We start from the raw sequence: 21855 nt of genomic DNA, 5'->3' as shown, positions 1-21855 counted from the left end.
AAAAAAAAAAAAATTCCACAGTCCATACAAAAATCAATTCAAGTGTCAATTAGAAAATGATTCAGTCAAATTAGTGATGAATCAGTTGTCGGTGAGTAAAGTTGTAGATAAGACTGCTCTTCTGTCTACTTTCCTTATTAAATTATATTTTTTAATATGATTATAAATGAGGATTTCATATGATATAATAATGCAATAATTTGTTAGGTTAATAAATTAAAATTTTTTTTGAATGTTCTGGTTTAAGTGAAGCAAATTAAAAAAAAATAAATTCTCAAAAAGTGGAAATGTATATAATATTATGGATTCATTTCTAACTCAAAAATAACAGAATAACCATCGAGTCTAGGGAGTAGTTATTGAGGGAGGTAAGACAAACTTCAACTTCTGATTTATAAGTTATTCAAAATGAGGTTATACAAACCAACCATGGTTCAATGAGCTTTGTAAGTCTGTTGATGTTTTTTCTTCTAAAATTGATGAATTTATTATAAAAATAAATTTTTAAAGTAATATTGTTTGATAAAAAAGGAAAAGTTAAATTTAAAACTGAAAATTACTCAGCTTGAAACACAATTTCTGGAGCTTCAGCAGTGTAGCCGTTCAAATAATTTAGAAATCCATGGGATTCCTTTATCTAAAAACACATTTCAGATATACTGAGGGATACTGCTAAATATGTTTAAATATATCCAGCAGCGTTATTGGAGGTCACTAATACTGCTCATAGAATAGAATAAAAATGAGGATAGACCTCCAATCATAGTTTTGTTTTTAGATTTGCTAAAGAGCGATTGGCTAGATTTAAAAAATTCAAAAAGAAAAATGGTAACTTTTTGATGACGAACATAAAGAGAAACCTTAAAGAGCATCAGGTTTACTTTAATTATCTGTCTCCATACTACAAAAATTTGCTGTTTGAATGTAAGATTTTTGCAAAAAATAATAACTTCAAGAATTCTTTGTTATTAGTGGAAGAGACCTATTAGGATCAGTGAGTGTATTGATGAGTTCTTGTATTGATTATATTTTTATAAGAAATCATGGTTTTTTTTTTAAGCCCAATGGATATGTCTTAGAAACAACAATCACAGATAATTTTTCTATTGTAGGATCATTGGAGACTGTTAAAAAGGATGGTGTTACTGGATGTTAAAATAGTGACAGTTTTAATTTAAATAATGCTACAAATTGTTGTTCTTGTATTAATGAGATGAAACTCTAAAGGTAAAGGAATCCTTTACCAGAGATCCTGCACCATAAAATGGTGCAGCATCTTTAAACCAGGACGTACAGATGTTCATGATGCAGACGGTCAGGGAAGGAAGTGAGTGTCAACCGATGATCTCGTTGAGCGAGTGGATGAGGGAATTTGAGAAAATCGTCGTTTCACAATTTCTGTATTTGAGTGATTCATTTCCTGAAATTTCAAGGTCAGCTCTCTACACCACTGTGAGTGAGAGACTTCAGTACCGCAAACTGTGTGCGAGATGGGTTCCCAAGATGCTGTCCGACCATCACAAAACAATGAGAATGGACGCCTCCCTAACGTTTCTCCAGAGCTACCACAATGAAGGAGAAGATTTTTTGAACAAAATTGTCACAGGGGATGAGACACGGGTCCATTTCGAAACTAAAGAACAATCCAAACAGTGGATGCATTCTCATTCTCCCAGTAAACCAAAGAAGTTCAAGTGAACCTTCTCCAACGGAAAGTGTATGGCTACTGTGTTCTGGGACCGGAATGGAGATTTCTTGGTGGAATTCATGGAACGTGGCATGACCATCACTGCAGCCTCATACTGCGTGACTCTTCATGTCTATGAAGGGCAATTCAGAATAAGCAGAGAGGAATGTTGTCGTCAGGCATTGTCTTTCTCCATGACAATGCTCGGCCGCACACTGCAACTGTAACAAGTAGCTCCTGCAGTGTTTTCGTTGGGAAGTGTTTGATCACCCATCATACAGCCCGGACTTGGCTCCATCCGATTTTCACCTCTTTGCTCAAATGAAACGCTGGCTAGGACAACAGTTTGGCACAGACATTGAGCTGCGTAGAAACATGGCTGAAAACACAGGTGGCTCTGTTCTATGACGAGGGTATTGGAAAGTTGGTACCACGCTATGACAAATGTCTAAATCGGAGTGGCGACTATGTAGAGAAATAGCGTAACTATATAAGTACTTACAAATAAAAAAATTTTATTTTCACTGTGGTTTTAATTTTGTGACCGATCGGACCTTGAAAAAAAATAACTCTCGTATTTTAATGAACGTTACATTTTATTTTAAATTCATTTAGTTAGTCTCTATTATCAGTATATTTATTTTGAATTAATAGAATTAAAATTTTTCGTTTTGAATCTTTTTTTTTTGTAATAGAGGAATTAATTCCTCCTCTATGTGCAGATTTCCTTGTTGGAGGAACTTATTATTATTATATATAGTATATTATTAATAATATAAGCACAATTATATTTTATGCCTAATAAAAAAAAAAAAGCTAAAGAAATAACAGATTTATTTAATTCAAATTGAGTAATTTTAACAAAAATCAACTTGTTAATGCTATGATTAATAGGATATTTTTGTGAAAATTATTTTGTTCAATGAAGTTAAAAAAAGAACAGTGTACTTGTAATGCCCCAAGTAGTTTTTTTAAAGATTTTTGAACCTTAGTGGAAGATTATTTTAACATTCCCTGATTTACAGGTAATGTCACTTTAAAACGTAATAGATATAACAACAGCAATAATAAAAAAAGAAATAACAAATAATAACACATGGATTTAGATTTGATAACTTGTGTTACTGAAGACATTGAGAGAGTTAAGTACGATAGTGATAATCAAAATAACAAATCTACATACATCATACATTTTTTCTTTATAAAATAATAATAATTTTACTAGCCATTATTTTACATAAATATTTTAAACACAAAGACATTTTTTAAACTTTATTATGCAAGCTAGTTTATTTATTCAGTAAATGTTAAAAAAATTTAAACTGTATTTTCTATTTATTTGAAATATTATGGAAGTTTGTCAACAAATTATTTTAGTAATGTTTATAGTTACTATATTTTTTAATTACACTTATTAGTACATTACATCAATTTTGAGAAGCTGAGATTTTTAATATTTCCAAATACGTGATCAAAATTCTTCTTCCCTTATTATTAGAGAACTTTTTTTGTACTCTTATGTGGTATTTTATTATTTTAGTAGTCAAATCTTTTTTTTAAGATAATAAACAACATTAACAATTTTTTTTATGTCTATATAAATTAATAAACTAAAAGACAAGTGTTTTGAATAAATATTTTTTAACTTTTTTTTTATTTAGTGATCTATAAACTTTTAAAAGTCTAAACTAATTAAATTAAAATTCAAACTAACTAAATATTATTCTTTTTGTTAGAAGTTTTATTTAGTTCAATTATTATTATTATGCTTTTACGGCCAACATGGGACCACTTAAGTCAATTTTAGTTGGATCTTTTCTGAGAAAAGCGTGTTATTTTACTCTTTCGAGCTGCCCAGTATTTCTTCATCCGTTCAGATCTTGCTTTCTTTTCTTCATCTGTAAACACCCTCTTCGTTGTATTTTGTCGTTTGTCTGTCTTTTGTTTAAATCTAATGCTTTTATCTTTTAGCTTTGTAATTTTTCCAGTTTTATTCTGTAGGTCAGTCAGGGAAATTCCCAATTCTTTCATATCTTCTCTAATTTCTTTGATCCATCCTACTTCTAGCTTTTGGAAACAGAGCTTTTCAATGATATTTCTTGACAGTCTTGTTTGCGGTGTCCTTATGAGATGACCGAAGAAAGAGATTCTTTTTTTTCGCATAGTATCAGTAACAGGCTCTATTTCTCGATACACCACCTTATTTGGCACAATCCACCATTGGCCTTCTTTTTGGTGTTTTTTATTGATACACGTTCTGACAATTCTCCTCTCTATTTTCAGAATTTTTTCAATTCGGTTTTTCTGAGTGATTTTGAAAAGGGTCTCGCTTCCGTAGGTGACTTCTGGCTGTACTACAGTTTTATAATGTTTAAGTTTTGTTTTAGCAGAAAGGCATTTTTTGTTATATGTTGACCAAGTTAATTTTTGGGATTTAATCATTTTATTTGTCCTGTTTTGCCATGTCACTTTTTCATTTAAATTATAAGTTATTATTTCCCCTAGATATTTAAATTGTTTTACTATTTTAATTTTCTGATTGTTTACCGTAATGTGCTCTATTACCAGAGGATCTATGGCCATTAGTTCAGTTTTTTCGAAAGAGATATGAAGCCCTATCTTTTGTGCTAGGTTTTGAAGGCTCATGATTTGTGTTTTGGCTTCTTGAATATTATTTGCTAAAAGAGCGAGGTCATCTGCAAATCCTAGGCAATTAGAGTGATGGAGTTTTTCTTAGTACCCATTTTTATATTTTTGGGATTTATTTCATACCATTTTCTCATGACAAATTCAAGGGCGCAGTTAAAAAGGAGTGGTGAGAGGCCGTCTCCTTGCCTCAATCCAGTTTTTATGTAGAAGGGTTGAGAGAGTTCACCTCTGAATATCACTCTGGACTGGGTATTGGTTAAAGTTAATTTTATCATGTTTACAAGTTTAGGGTGAAGGCCCAGGTTTCTTAGAATATTCAGCATGGATGGTCGGTGTATAGGCCCTTTTAAAGTCGACGAAGGTGATTATTAGTTGTTTTTTCCGTCTTTTATATAAGTCCATCATAAGTTTTAGGGATATTATTTGCTCCGGGCAACCTCTCCATGGCCTAAATCCCCCTTGGTATTCCCCAAATTTAGTTCAATATATATTAATTTTTACTTTTTTCACATAAAATCTCATTAAATTATGTTTTAATATTTAAATTAATCTGTTCAACCAAATAAACAAAAAAATGTATAATGCATTTTATCAAAAACGTTTTATGGTTTATTACTGTGACATAAAACTATTCTCAGAAAACAAAATACAGAATAACAGTTACTTATTACTATATTACATAAAATCACCTTGAATAGCTTTTTCCATCTGTCTTTGCTGGTATTTTAGTGCTGATTGAAGGTGACGACATCTTAATTCCTGATGATGTAATCTTGCAGCCAAGTTCTGCATAATTTCTCTTTCACACTAAAACAAAAATTATTTTTATTAAATAGTACATCTATTTAATAATGAGATAAATAAATTCTGATGCCTATAATAATCTCAGTGTAGTAAACATACATCTGCGAAAGTATATGCATTCTTTGAATAGCATTAGGTGGATAAGAAATGACACTATAACTAATATATTAAAAACACAGAAACCATATATTTTATCTTTAACTTGTTATTGTTGTATTAATAAATACATCAAACTATTCATGAGGAAACTTTAATCTCAACAACTTAACCTCGTATTTTAATGATATTACACCCAGGTGCATGCACACATGCATGTACAAACACAAACACACACACACAAGTGTGTGATAATATAACTAAAGGTATTTACAAAGAAAACAGTTTAAGTTTATTATAAAATAGAAAAATCCCTCTTTTCTTAATTTCACTAGAAGGCCAATGGATGACTCATGTATGAAACAAATAAAAATCATTTTGGCAAACGATCAGCTTATGTTCAGAATCAATTATATATATATATATTAGGTAAACATTATCAATGTGCTTTCAAAAATAAAAACTGACAAAAAGGTTACGTAACTTTCTGGCTTTGCCCTGGACAGATTTTATTTCAAATATGTCAAAGCTCTTAAATATAAATTACTTAATTACGCAGTATTTAAAGTACAATTACAAAAAAGTCAAAATATTTAATAATAATAAAAAAAAAAAAATTGGGTCTGATTTGACCACCTTGATCAAATGATGCTCAAACATTAAAAATTATGCCGTATTAAGTCTAATTGTGGAGAAACAATAAAAATTAAGTAAAAAATGTTGGGTCCTAGTTGATTCCCTTGACCAACTGAGTATTTTTATCATAAAAATTGATGTATTTAAAGCACTGACAAAAAAAAACTTTAGTAAAAAAATTTGGGTCTCATTTGATCCCCTTGTTTTATTGCTACTTCCATAAAACAGTTTGTAATTTACAAATATCAGTCATAACTTTAAACAGATAAAGCACTGAATCAGATATAAAAAAATGTTCAAGTTGGGTCTTATGGGACCTGCTTTTTCAAAACGTTTTCATGTCAACTTTTTTTGTAAACAAGTTATCAAAATGAGAAAAAATTGTTTAGAAACAACAACATTGAATATTTCTCCATCCCTAAATCCCAATGATTTAAAACTCTGGAATTGTAAATTACTTAAGTACTTTTATCATATTAAAACTCAAATTTCTAAAACTACACCAAAAAATAAAAAATAGTGAAAAATAACCTTTTTTTCTATTTTTGTCCAGAATTTAATGCCATCAGTACCCCATAAACAGTAATCTTTTGAGCTGTTCCTGAAGAATTTAAGTTGAGCCATTCTTGAGATATTAATTAAATACAGGCCTACTACACCTCAGAGATATATTAATTAACTACAGGCATAGGTATATGTAATATGTAAATGCATACATCTTTTATAAATTTCTATAGCTTTTTGTTCTTTTTTGAATTACAGGGGTCTTAAAACATCCAATTGACAAAAACCCCAAAACCAACAAAATTTGACCAATCGTAAGTATTTATAATAAAATAAAGTAAGCATCTAGTATTTTAATAAAATGTAATATTTCAGTTTAATTAAAACTAGATGAAAAACTAAAAACGTAATTTTTACATCAATAACTTATTTGAATATTATTTTTAAAAAAATACTTTATTTAAAGACCAGTGGTTACTGTATAAGTTGCCAATTTAAAAAGTATTAAAGTAAAAGTATAACTCTTTTAACTCAAAATATTTGATACTAATATTTACATACCGCTGCAGGATACCTAGGTTGTAAATTTGATATATTTTTCAGTAATAAATCACGTTTACGTGTCAGTAATTTACACTCAGACTGCATCCGCGATCTTAATTGTTGAACTCTGTTTAATTCATCAGACAATCCTTGATGACAACTGCAACAACAATGTGGTCCTTCCTCAATATTATCATTCTCAAGTTCTATTTGCTGGCTATCATCTTGCCATTCCTGTAAGTAAAAAAAAATTATCTAAAATAACAAGCTACATTAAGATCTTAAGTTATAATATACAAAATGGACATAATTTATTTTTATAATTTTTACAGTTAAAATGCTTTAACAATGTACAGTAAAAATTTGGAAGAAAATAATGCAGTTATTTATATTTTTTAATAAAAAAATGTACAAATAAGTCATACATGATGAGTGCAATATGCTGGCTGTTCAGTTTCTAGCCTTTATTTATACTCACATTTACAAGACATTACATACAAAATAGGTGAGGTATTGACTTTAACAATTTAATATTTGCTTGTGGGAGAGAGAGAAATCGTACTTGTCAGGATCTTTTCTGCAGTATGTTTTGTGGGAGAGAGAATACATTCTATCTTTTCTTTATTTTCTCTTTGTCATCTAGTTTTTGATAACACATATTGCTCTAAAATAAAATTGACACAAATAACTGTTTTATATATATATATATATGAAGATGGAAAAACATCTTTACATTTCTTGCTGAACTTTAGTGACAATTGCAATGTCTCATTTTGGTTGTCCTTCCATCTATATTAATTTTTGAAAGTTGTTTTCTAATCTGATTTTATTTCAATAATATTTTAACCAAAAAATATATATTTTTTTTCAAAATAATATTTAGTTCACATAGCTCAACCACAGCTCAGCAATAACACCAGCCAACATACCTTATCCAGTTCAATCTACAAAATTTGTAATGGCAGGATAAATTTTTTTTTTAATGTACAGAATGGTGCTGAGAAATGGGAAAATTTTAAATAATTAGAAAAAATGAAGTAAAGTTATTAACTTTTATTTGATGTTGAAAATATGTTCTACAAGAAGGGAAATTACAATTTACATCACATTTTAAAAATGACTTCACTTAAGTGCTGTCCATTTTTGCGTACTCATTCAGTAAGTCGATTCTGAAAATTTTGCATACCACGGCGCATTGTGTTCTCCGGGATGTTGATGATTTCCACTTCAATCTGTTTTTGAGCTGGGCAAAGTTTCCTGGTCTAGTGTGGTACATAATTCTCTTCTGATGTTCACATAAAAAGAAGTTGCAGATTGAAAGTTTTGGAGACTAGGGTGGCCAAGCGATGTTAGCAGTCCTTGAAATAATGTGATCCCAAAAAAAAAGTCTCATTGCTGCCATAGACTGTCGGGCTGTCGGGCAGTGTGTGAGGTGGCTCCGTTCTTTTGAAACTAGGTTTGTGTTGTTTAAGATTTGGAAGAGATGGAGCCTAGGAGCAAAAAATGTCTAGCATGTTGACGCTAACATTGAGACGTCAGAATGACAGCAGAGCCCCCTTCATCTTCAAAGAAATAAGGGCCAAAAACAAGACACAAAATTGCACACCATACAGTAGTAAGTCTGCCACTGTGTAATGGATGCTGGTGAAGCTGAGCAGGGTTTTTTTGTAGCTAGTAGTGGAAGTTCTGTCTATTCATGTATCCACTTAAGTGAAAATGGGCTTCATCTGACGTTCAAACATTTTCAATTAAGTTACCATTCTCATTTAATTTGGGCAACAGTTTTTCACAAAACTGCAGATGCAATACACAATCGTTAGGTTTTAGTTCTTGGGCAATTTGAATCTTGTAACGAAGAAATTTCAGGTTATGGAGTATTCTTTGCATGCTCTGACATCTGAGCTCCAATGAAAAGGCAATTTTCTGTATCAAATGACAAGGATTCCATACCACTACAGCTTTCATGGCATCAATGTTTTCTGGTGTACGTACAGACAATACACACCCACTAGGTTTTTTTTCACAAAGCCGAACCAGTCTTCTTCCAAGTTTTGAGTATGTGTGAAGAAGGAACAAGGTGTAATCTCATAATGTCACTGAAACGCTCTTTGTGCAGCTGTCACCATGTTGGTAAAACGCCCTTATGGCAATCGCCTGCTATAAACGATTCCACTGCTCTATCATAACAAATGTTCATTACTGCTCTGCAGTTTAAGTCTTTCTCCCACTTATAGTACACCTGCAGGGCTGCAAACATCAAATTCAAAATTTCCCATTTCTCTGCGCCACCCTGTACATTACAATTTTCAAGAATATATTTTTACGATAATTATTATTTTTTTAAGTGTGAAATGAGTGGACCCAACCCCAAGTTACCTGTTTTATTTTGGTTTACATATTTATTTGTTTAAGTGATATTTTTTATATGGTAAATAATTTTTTTTTAGAAATATAACTATAATTGTAAAAAATTCACTATTTCTTTAAAACAAATTAAATATAAATTATATGTATAATTTTTATTCTATTTTTGGAGCTTTTCTTCTTACAATATTTTCTCAAGAGGATGAATCTCTTAGATATTTTAAAAATTAATATAATAATTAAAATATATATATATATATATATATATATATATACACTACTAAAAAAAATCTTAAAAATATTTTTTTCTTTAATGTTCTTTTTTCTTTTTTATTGGAACAAAGAGGATATTACATAATTCATACTTGCTGTTCTTTGAGTTAAATTTTAATGTGCAACATTAGTGCACAAGTTTTTTTTTTAACTACATTAGTTGTAATTTTTTTGGTAAAATCTCTCAATAAAAAAAAAAAAAAAAAAAATTAAATAGACATTCAGTAATTACTCGTATTATTAGAAGTTTGTTTGTTAAATTATTCTAAGTTTTAATCTTGAATATTGATAAAACATTCAAAAACATTAAAAACAAACGGCACCATTTTTTTTTCTGAATAAAAGATAGTAGTGAGGAAGCCACCCACACTATAATTCTTTAATGAAGTCTTATCAGGACTACTAATTAAATATATAAATAGTAGAACTAGCCAGGTAAATAGGACACTAAATAATTTTTTTTAATTTGAATATAAAATAGGTTAAATAAGATGAGTAAAAGAAGTTAAAACTAAGAAACAATTCTTTTTCATTTTTTCTGTATATAGACTTTTACAAGTTATTTCTGACTTTCTAACCATTTATTTTCTGCTGACTTCAAAATGATAAAACTGAAATAACTGAGAGTATTACTGTTCTTTTCTATCACTTAGTATTGTTTTCAAAGTTGTTTTATTTTTTTTTCAGAGCTTATTTCATTAAACATTCTTTAATTTAATTTTTGTCTAAATTTGGGTTAACTTATAAAAACAAGCAAGAAAAACTACTAACAGACAAAAAAAAAGGGCCTTGATGAATATCAATTTAAGGAATTATCAGAAATTATAATAAAGAGACTGTTCTCAAGTGGTGAATAAGATCTACACTGGGAAGTTATACTTGGCTAGAAACGTCTTCACAGACAATGCAGTGTGAGCCAGTGTATTGTCCTGATGAAGAACCCATGACTTGTTCTTCCACAATTCGGGTCATTTTCTTCTTATTTTTCATGGAGTTGAGCAAGGACCTCAAGGCAGTAATGTTGATTAATAGTCTGATCTTCAGGAACCCAGTGAAGGAACACAATCCCATGAATATAAAAAAAAAAAAACAATCATCCATCACTTTGAATTTTGATTTGCTCAGTCGAGATTTTTTAGCTCTTGGTGAAGTTGGGACCTTCCAATGCATGGACTGATACTTAGTTTCTGAATCATAAATGAAAAACCAAGATTCATCACTCTTTTTTTTTTAAAGATGTTATCACTCTTTCCACGAAGTTTGGGTCATTTTCAATGGCATTCAAAGTGTCAGAACAAACAGTTTCACGAGCTTCTTTTTGTTCGATTGTGAGAATTGTAGGCATAATTTTCACACACACTTTTTGCATGTTAAAATTGTTACGTAAAATTTGCCTTACACACTCTTTATCAATTTGTACAGTTTCAGCAATCGCACAAATAGTTAACAGATAGTCAGATCAGATCAGATTACCGATTTTTTCAATATATTTATCCATTTTTGATGTGGAAGGGAGACCCAGGTGAATATCACCTTCAACGTCTTCTTGGAAACACTTAAACCACTCAAAAACCCGTGTATGTAATAAATATTCATTGTCATATACTTTTTTTAATAAAATATAAGTTTCAGTAGTGGTTTTTCCAAGTCTCATATGAAATTTCATGCCAATTCTTTGCTCTCATAAAACAGTTATAATTTTTTTGGCAAAACAAAAAACAAGATGTTATCCAAACTAAGGCCATGGCCAGACTAATATGTTTACAGAAACTAGAGTGGCAACAATCGAAAGAAAAGGCTTCACGCTACACAGCTGTTAGTCGTACGAATTTGGCGCATGCACAGTTCTACAGTAGGATTAGTCTCATTATGTAATAGCCATACCTTGTATACACATTTATTTCATTAAACTGAGTACTTTTATTGAATTTTCAAGTGAAAATACATTTAATTACAGAATGGCAGCAGGATGTATATTATTATGCAATAATAATCCAATACTAAGCAATAATAACAAAAAAGAAAAGTCTTTAAAAAAATCCTTGAAATAAATCCACTTGGTGAAGAGAAAAAAAACAATATAAATTAAAAACATCTTCTTTTATCTGAAGATGGTTAAAAACATAAAATATCTATAAAAACAACACATATACTTTAATCATGATTTTTAGTGAATTTTTGAAAAGATGTTTTGCATTCTAATTTAACAAGAAAATAGTTTTTATAATTTTTCTCAAAGGTGGGTTGCTGCTAATATGAAAAACCCATCAAAAAATAAATAATATTTATCAACAGAAAATGATTACTGGCATCATACTTTTAAACAACAAACTGTTTGGTAGTTATTAATTTTATAAATAATTGCTGCTTAATCACTTTATGAATTTGAGTTATTGATACTAGAGACTTATAACAATAAATTTTAATTAAAAGATGTATGTTGCACAACTTCCACTATATGAAAAGCTAATGAAACATGATATAAGTTCTAATTTGATAACAATGACTATTTTTCAGGGTTTAGGAAAATCATCTTTGTTTCAAAATAATGGAAAAAGATGGATATTTGAGGCATGTTGAAAATATCGCCAAAAAAAACAGGAATTAGGTAATAAAAAATTTGTTTCATAAAATAGTTTTCTATTATAAAGAAACTTATCTGATGACAAAAATTTATGGTAGGCCTGTATCCTAATATTATATTTACCTTGTGCAACAAATATTAGCAATTGCAAATTAGCATCTCTGCCTTTCAACTTGAGGTTATAGTTATTAGTATTGGTCTGGCATGGCACTTTTTCACATGCTACAAAATCCATAATTATCCATCGTAATGACCATTATTCGGTTTCTACCTGCTACTTCTACCGTATGAATAAATAAATTCAGATATTTCTTTTTTTATTATCAATTGTAGAAATGGAAAAATATTCATTAAAGAATTACAAGGATCCAAGGTAGGTTTAATGATGAAGGCTGCTTTTTTTTACATCAGCTCTAGAATTTGAAATCATTACTAAACAATATACACAAAAAATAATGAACATTTCTGATGTTCATAGTATCTGGTACAAATATTTGAATTAATGTTTTGTGAATTTTGTGAGGTTTTCATTTTCTTAACTCATAGACACTAGTTACAGATAGTTCCTTTTTCAACATAAACCAACAAGAACTATTCATTGTAACAAACTGTTACAAAAAAAAAAAAATTTGCAATTACACAGGCAATATTTGACACAAAAGAACCATATTTCTTGTCTTCATATGGAAAAGAAGATTTAAGTAATATTCATGAAATGAGATTAGAAAATGATATTACATTTAGAACATTCCTGTATAAACTTACTTACATATCTCACACTACGTTTTTGTTTTCCATAATCAACTTGATCTCCAGACAATGAATTAGTTTGAATTGCAGCATCACAACCTGTAGAATAAATAAATAAACCATTAAAGCAATTTCTTTTAGTCAAAAGTACAGAGATAATGTGGAATTAAAATTTTTATTTCTCATCAGAAGAGAAATCTATGATAAAGTGTGTTAAGCATCTAAAAAGTGAATTACCGTTGTTAACATTCGTACTACAGAAGGTACATATTATTACTTTAATAGTGATGCAAATTAGGTCATAGTCACCAATTTTTGAGATTTCAGTTTGACTATATTATTGTTCCAATGTTATACTACTTCCAGACAGTTGGTCATGACCAGCCTTACAAAGCTCATTACTATAAAATGAAAACAAACCTGAAAAATGTAACTGAGAATTCGTTAATGACTCCTTTAGCTCCATTATTTCTTTTTCTCTAGTTAAAGCCTCAGCTTCAGCTTTTCTACGAAATTCTTCAAATTCTTCTTCTAAGTCAATGAACTAAAAGAAAAAAAGAAAAGAAAAATGTCAAAGCAAGTAATTTTTTTATGAAAAAACTGTTAAGAAATAGTATTTCTAGATGTTCAAAGATTAAGTTATCTACTCAGAAGAACAGTTTTACAAATTTATCTGCTATTTGTAAAACTATTCTTAACAAATAAATCTAAGTATAACAAATTCTGTTAAACCAGTTTGTATAATTACACAGTGGAAGTTCTAAGTCAAAAATACCGTATTTATTCGAGTACCCCGCACTTTTTTTTCTTGGACTTAGAAAGAAAAAATAAGGGTGCGGGGCTAACTTGAAACATGGCCTTTAGCCAGGATAATTTATGTAAAGTAAACGTTTTCTTAGAAGTACCTAAATTCAATCACATAAATATAGTTACATTAGGCTTTCATTTATCAATACCGGATGCCGCTTATACAGAATACATCCTTTATTATTAACATCCTGTCCACATTATCGATAGGAACGAAGTTATGGTATTTTTATAAAACTGATTCGTTCTGTATAGGCTGCATTCGGTTCTAATGACACCTACAATTACAGTATCAGTTACCCATCGTCATCTTGTCTATTTGCCATAGTCATCATACTGTTTGTATATGTGGACGGTTATGTGCATTTTATCTGTTTAGTTTATCTTGTAAAGTTTAATACAGTGATTTATTTTAATTATGGCATTAAAATGAGTGCAAAAGGACAGCGTCTATGATCTTTTACAGTAAATGAAAAACTGTGCATTATAGAAGAGGTTGAAAAATTGGAAATCAGGCAGCAGGAAGAAAATTTGACGTAGATGAAAGCTGCATTCGAGAAGTTGTAATGTAAGAAGAAACAACTTCTGGTGAAAGGCACTGGTAATAAAAGGGCTTTTTGTGGCTTAAAACCAAAATACACAGACATAGAAAAAAATTGTATGACTTCATTATGGAAAAAAGGAAATGCAGTTATGCTGTCACGACAGAAATTTGTCAATCATATGCTCGTGAAATCGCTAAATCATTGAATAAAGTTGATTTTAAAACAAGCCGTGGATGGATAGATAACACGACTTTTTGCACGAAATGATTTGTCAATAAGATGAAAGACGACCATTTCTTAACAACTTCCAGACGCTTATGAGCAAAAAATATTACATTTTCACAAATACATAATAAATCTTAGAAAAGACAAAGGCTATTTGCCTTCTCAAATAGGAAACACTGATCAAACCCCCGTATATTTTGAAATGCCATTTGACAAAACTGTAAAAAAGGTGAAAAAAGTATGACGGTTCGCACTGGTGGTAATGAAAAACAAAGGTGTAGTGTTATGCTTTGCATTACTTCTGACAGATCAAAATTACCTCCGTACATTGTTTTTAAAAGAAAAACTCTTCCTACCGTACAGATAAATGGAGTAATTATCAGAGCACAGGAATCAGGTTGGATGGACAAAACCTTAATTTTAAATTGGATCAGGTGTGTAAGGCAAAAGCGATCAGGAGATTTACTTAATAAAAAAAAATACCGGTATGCTAGTAATGGATAGTTATTGGGGGCATATGACTGATAAAGTGAAAGACATTTTAAAAAAGGGTATGACAGACCAAGTAATAATTCCGGGCGGATTGACATCTCTATTCCAACCACTAGATGTCTGCATTAATAAACCATTCAAATTGCATTAAAACAAGTAAATGGATGGATGATGAAAATTTCTTTCTCATGCCTACAGGAAGAATCAAACGCCCAGATTTTAACCAGATTTGTGTTTGGATAAAAGGTGCTTGGGAAGGTATTTCCACGGAATTAGTAAGGAAAAGTTTTTAAAAATGCGGAATATCTAATGAACTTGATGGTAGTGAAGACTACCTTTGGCAGAGCGATGTGGAGACTACCCGTAACTCTTCTACAGACATTGACAGTGATAGTGATTAATTAAAAATAAAATTCCATATTAAAAAGTGTATTGAAATGATCCTTTTCAACATGATACTTTCTTTTCGTTTTACTGGCCTATTGATTCTGAACTAAATTTAGTACTTACGGTAATTAATTATTAATGTAATATTAATATTGTAATTTAAATGAACTAATTATATGCTTGATTTTCTGAATATTTTCGTTTTACGTATTTTTTCATCATATCTATTGCACTTTAAAATATACTAGATTTTTTTTTCGATCTGGAAAATTGAGGTTTGGGGCTTATTTGGTAAGTGGGAGGTACTCGAATAAATATGGTATTCATAAAGTTATAAATAATAATGCCAGTGCATATATTACAGATTCACTTTTACATAGGTTGCAGTCAAGTAGATATATTTTTTTTATTCACTAAAGAAAAAGAATAAGGATAAGGAGGCCCAGCTTTACCTATTGGGTACTTCAGCTACTAGCCTTATTATGAAATTGCAGCTTAGGAAGAGTTTCCAAGTCAGTCCACACGTAGTTTCAAATATGAGAGATGGAGGATGACGTGATGGAGAGATGACGGATCAAATCTGCATTTACAAAACTGATAATGCAGAATGGATCACTGACAAGGCAAAGTATGAGTACTGAAAATTGATATGTTACTGTATTGCCCTGGACCAATGGTAATAAAAGTTTATGAGACATCTAGTACAGCTTTATTTGTTTGAGCTGTACCAGTTTATAAAGTAAATGATCTATATGGGTTTACCACCTTTGATTCCAGTACTTTAACAGCAATTTTATAAAACAGGGATCTAGTTATTTATGGATTCCGACTGAATTAAGATGCTCCAGTTACATAATAGATTTTTTACATTATAATAAAACTTGTTCATTCACTAAGGTAAACTCAGAAAATACATCCATATTTTGTGTAAAAACACAAAATAAAAGTACAAATATCTCTTTCTCAGGAAATAAAGAAATAAAAATAATCAAAGTATATTGAACAAATTGCTACTGAATTTAACAAAAATAAATAAAAAATAAGACTAATCAAAATAAAAAAAAATATTAATTACATACAAGAAAATGTGAACTAGTGACTTTTAGAATGTATTTTAAAATTACCTACACAATAGCTAACTATGCATTTCTTAACACCAATGTAATACATAAAAAATCTGTACATGTAACTAAGACCTAAACACAAATTCAATAACATAATAAATTTAGAAAAGTTTAATTTATTTTTTAACACATTTTAAGACTAAAATAACATAGTAATTATATCTAGAATACTTTAAATAAATGAAAACTAAAACTATGACAATCTGTAATTTTATTCTTTATTTACAAGATGTAGAAACTAAATAATATACCTGTCTTTCAAGACTATCTTTTTCTTCAATAGTCGGAAGTCGTCCATCACATGTTTTCTCTGAATCACCACCAAACATTTCAGCATACTCTCTAATTTGACGCTCTAACTCAATAAATTTACTATCACTTAACTTTTGCTCCTTAAAGAAAAAAAAAAAAAAATTAAATAAAATTAAACAATGTTATAGATACATAAAATATATTAAATAAGTACAGCCACATTAAGAAAATCAAGGAGCAAAATTTTGTTACAAAATTCATGACTCTCTCTTTCTTTTTTTGTTTAGCCTCTGGAACCACTGTCACCAGAGGATAATATGTATGAGTGTAAATGAAGTGTAGTCTTGTACAGATTAAGGTAGACCATTTCTGAGATATGGGATTAATTGAAACCCAACCATCAAAGAACACCGTCCATGATCTAGTGTTCAAATCTGTATAAAAATAACTGCTTTTACTAGGATTTGAACCTTAAAATTCTCTACTTCAATATCAGCTGATTTGCGAAATTGTGTTTATCACTAGACCAACCTGATGGGTTTTATAATAAGGTCTGGCCAAGAATTTCATCATAAGAACATAATGTGGAAGTAGGAATAAATAAAATTTGGTTTCAAAAAGTGCAAGGGTACAACAAAGGGGTCATTCTGTCGCTGATACTAAACTTGGAAGACAGGAAGAGAGTAAAAGCCACCTTTGTGGCATTTTTGATTTGGAAACATATTTGATAATGTAGAATGGATTAAAATTTTTAAAAATTTCAAGGATAATCTGGACTGAAATATAGAAAAAAGTTATTTATAATCTGTTTAAAAATGTATTCCATTTCTTTTGCTTTTTAATTTATTATATAAGCCATACAATTATTAAAGACAAACATGTCCTTCAATTATTTTATAGCTGTAGGCTGAATAATGTCTAGGATAATCTCTGTAGGTTTGGCATGACACATGCAAAAGGGCAAATTTTGTGTGTTCTTTTTGTAATAATTGTGTTCAAATTCCAATCCATGAAAACAAGGAGAAACCATTTCTTTTTTCTGATGTGCTTATCTTAGGATGACTATGCTTCTTTTAGGAATGATTTGTCTCATGTCAGACAGACTGTCTGGAATCTTTTAGTGAATATGGTACTGACAGATAGGAAGATCAATCTCATATTTTAGGAACGGAATGGAACGCAAAAGTGGCGGGAGTATCACAATTCTCCCTTCGAATTGCAGAGCCTGGACAGTGTCCCTTGCTGCTGTATGATTCTGTAATCGGGCGTGTTTCAAGGGTTAATTTTTAGTGTTGGTTATAAGTTTTAAGTTTTGTTATATTTATGGATGGATTTGTGATTAGCGTTCCATATCCGTTTTGGACCCGCATTCTCAACCCATTACTGGCTCCGACCGCAGGAGACTAGGCTTTTAAAACCTGTGCTCCCGACGTAATTCCCCTTCAGACCATCCGCTGAAGTCCTTTTGGTGCTAGCGCTTCATAGGCTAGCAGGAATACGCCACAATGGAGCCCTAGTTGTTTGGAGGGAGCAATGCGCCCCCTTCTCTGGAGGGAGTCGCAATTGCTGATTTAATTAATTGTAAGTATTAAACATTTTTAATGTGTGGATAAATATTTTAGGGAATGATAGTGATAAGTGGCTTGGCATAATAAAAACCTGTCGTGATGCTGGATTATTTTAGATGTACAGTGTACTCTTGAGTTCTGAATAACTTCAACAAGATTTAAACTTTATCTAATGAGATACAAAAGATGAAAAAATGATCAATTCAAGCAAAGATCAATTCCTGGATCATTTGTTGGTCACATTGTAATTACAGAAGTACGCAAATTCCTTGGTTGCACAAGAAAAATTTGTATGGAATGACAAGGACAGGATACGGTTGTACTGGTAAACCCTGATCAGAGACAGTTCCTTAGTGGTTTGATTTTTCCTTTCCTCTTTTCACCTCTTTCTTCATCCTTTATTCTACGAGTTTATAACATAGAAGCTGGATCAGTGAGTGGCCTTCAATGTTCCAGCTATGGTGCCATGTTACCTTCTGTTAGCTAGCAGAGCAGCCACTTGTTTACTAAGTTTCTTTAACAGAAACTTGTTGAGGTAGAGACCCCATATCCTGTGAAACTGTCCAAGGACAATGTTAACTATCTGAGGGGTGGCACAAAATCCAAACTGTTGGCTGAAGTGTGTAATAAGTAAAACTAAAACGACTTTCTATTAATATTCCTAATCAATACACAAAGTACTATGTATTGGTGTAGTAGGCATATGATGAACACTTTAATACAGTCTAAAAAAAACTGCCTCAAAGCTTCCAGTGAGTTACACCTGCTTGTGCACTACATCAGATAAAAACTTATTTTTAAATGACACAGTTTATTAGAAAGAGATATATCAATTCACTATTTTCTTTTAATCATATAAAACTTTTCTTAAAAAATCAGTAAACTATATAAAAATACTTTAAATACATGGAAGTAATGAAATGTAATGAGATAAAAAATTTCTTTGACTTACCTGATCATATATACGTCGTTCTTCATCCAGTTTGTTCTGCCAATAATCTTCACATTTTTCATATTCAACTCTCATCATTTCTAAGCATGATTCAAGATTATTACATTTTTCTTTAAGATCTTTATTTTCATTCATTAAACTATATAAATTTTGATCACCTTTGCTAGTCTGGTCATTCTCTTCTTTTACATCATCATCATTATCATTACAAGCACCAACCATATCACTTTGCTCATCAGATCTAAGGCACAATGGTGACAATGATTTAGTTTCTAAAACGGATAAATCTTTATGATCCAAATCTGAATCATTTAAATTATTTGTTATTTCAAAAGCAAACTGTGAAAGACTACTAAAATTAAGTTTATTATCTTTCATATCATCATCTTTGGTATTATTACAATCAGTCTGTTTAAATAATAAATAATTATTAGTGCTTGGTCCAGATACTGTTGAATTGCAACTGGATTGTTCATCACTACTTTTAGTGACTGTACTAACTTCAACTACTGGGATGGAACAATTATAATTATTTTTTATCTCATTACGTTCTTTATTCATAATAGTTTTTTCAGTCTGTTGTACTGAATGCGAACTCTCCCAAGAAATATTGTCATTAAAATTAATAGGACTTTTATTATGAAAACTATTAGTTAACATCTTAATTTTCTCTTTTAAAGTAGAATTTTCTTCATCACATGATTTTTTATCATTAATTATTTCTAAAATTTTAATCTGTACTTCACTTAATTTTGATTGCAACTCTTGACAATGTTTTTCTAATTTATCAACTTCTCTAGGATCTTCTATTGATGTTTGAATCTCCATTTCCATCATTGGTTCTCTTTGGCCAAATTTAAAATCAGTAGTTTCACAAGACGTTTCTTTATCAATCAATTTTTTATCACATGTTTCTTTATTTGTAATTATTTGTCTCTGAAACATAAAAAAGAAATAACCTAGATAAGCATAACCACATTGTAACGCATAATATAGGTGGGCAGAAAACCTATCATTGTTTATTGGTTATTGTGCGCTTGTGGGGCTTATAGGAGGGTGGGATAGTGAGCACTCCACTCTCACTAGCTGCCATTTTAGTTATCATGCAACTGTGGGACGCTACGCATCAAGATCACTGCAGAAATATTTTTTTTCAACAACAATGATTCTGTCACAAAGAGAAGATTCCTTCAACATTTCAGTGTTGGAAGCCATGGTATTATGTCTTCTCGTACCACTATCATGTTACGGGTGAAAAATTCCATTAGGCAGTATTGGCATCAAAAAGAAAACCATCAGGTAGGCTGAAATCCATCTGATTGCTTAGAAACATTGAACAGCTAACAAGGCATAAGACAAGCAGTTGAAGATAGTTCATTCTTGGCGTTTGGCATTTTGACATACCTATCAGAACATATCCCAACTGGATTGTCTGAACAATACTATATTCTGACTTACATTTCCACTCCCTGATTAATGTTCAATAACTGATCCCTTGTGATTGGGACAAGCGCCAAGATGTTGATGGAAATGATGACAGAAAAAAGAATCTTCACGAGTGACAAAGCCCATTTCCATCTGTCAGGTTGTGTTAATAAACAAAATTTCTGATATAAATTCAATTTAGCTTCAAGAGCACCCACTTCATTCGCAAGGGTCCCAATTGTGATGAGGGATGGCAATGTTTAAGGTAATCAGCTTCTATTTCTTTGAAGAAGGCAATCAGATTCACAATCAATGCATAACAGTACACTTCAATCTGAAGAACTTCACACAAGGCTCATAAACTGAGCAAATCTGTGGTTCCAACAGGATGGGGCAATTACCCAAGTGGCTAGGGTTTTCATGATAGTATTAAGAAGGGTGGGTGTAATGGAACATTTAGTTTCCCTATATGAACATATCATCTGGGCATCACATTTACCCATCTCTTGGAATGTGATTTCATCCTACTGGGTTATTTAAAATACAAAGTGTACATTAGAAAGAAAACCATGTTCAATACCTCAACTAAAGGCAGCAATTCAACACAAGGTGGCTGCCATACCGAATGCTATGAAATGTAACAAGAAATTTCAGCTCTGTGGGGACTAAAGTGGACAAGATTTGCAAAATGTTGGTGTAAATCAAAAAATTGATTTTTCAACAATAATAACACACATGTCTAGCATATGAATAAAAACAAGCTCTTTAAGATTACTTACTGTTAACTACTCTAAAAATTATCAGCTTTTCCCCATCCTGGGGCAAAAACATTGGCACATATTATGATTGAAAAAAAGTAAAACGATTATTAATACACCTTTTTCTTTAATACATTTAAATAATACATAAACTAATGTATTACATTACTTACTTGAAAATACAAGAGCCTTCCAAGGCCACCAACTGACCCTTATTACCATTACTCTTATAAAGAAAAATATTTAGATCATAATCAACAAACAAAACTCTTATGATATTTTTCTGATAGGTGTCTGTCGGCCTCACTCACTCAATTCATCAGTCTTAAAGCTTCTGAATTACAGAAACCAGTATTGATACTAACTACTTCATAGTAAATGATGTATCAATGCAATATAAGCTTTCCTTAGCAAAGGGTAGGAACGTATA

At 30.7% G+C, this 21855-nt stretch overlaps 1 protein-coding gene across 2 annotated transcripts in view; it reads right to left on the bottom strand.

The window, feature by feature from the left end:
* LOC142327011 (uncharacterized) overlaps positions 1–21855 on the bottom strand; it is a 96653-nt gene that overhangs the window by 4598 nt on the left and 70200 nt on the right. Inside the window, exons 16-21 of one of the 2 annotated variants that reach the window (XM_075369764.1) lie at positions 19243–20178; positions 16722–16862; positions 13311–13434; positions 12910–12989; positions 6938–7153; positions 5026–5143 (exon numbers count right to left, since the gene is read on the bottom strand). In XM_075369764.1, the coding sequence (XP_075225879.1) occupies positions 5026–5143; positions 6938–7153; positions 12910–12989; positions 13311–13434; positions 16722–16862; positions 19243–20178 (1615 nt within the window). Of the gene's footprint in view, positions 1–5025; positions 5144–6937; positions 7154–12905; positions 12990–13310; positions 13435–16721; positions 16863–19242; positions 20179–21855 lie in introns of those variants that run through there. The other variant, XM_075369765.1, reaches the window with a different exon arrangement.

The sequence above is a fragment of the Lycorma delicatula genome, chromosome 6, assembly GCF_047948215.1.
Source record: "Lycorma delicatula isolate Av1 chromosome 6, ASM4794821v1, whole genome shotgun sequence".
In the NCBI taxonomy this organism is placed as follows: Eukaryota; Metazoa; Arthropoda; class Insecta; order Hemiptera; family Fulgoridae; genus Lycorma; species Lycorma delicatula.
The sequence above is the reverse complement of the archived record's forward strand: the minus strand, read 5'-3'. Positions and strand labels throughout refer to the sequence as shown.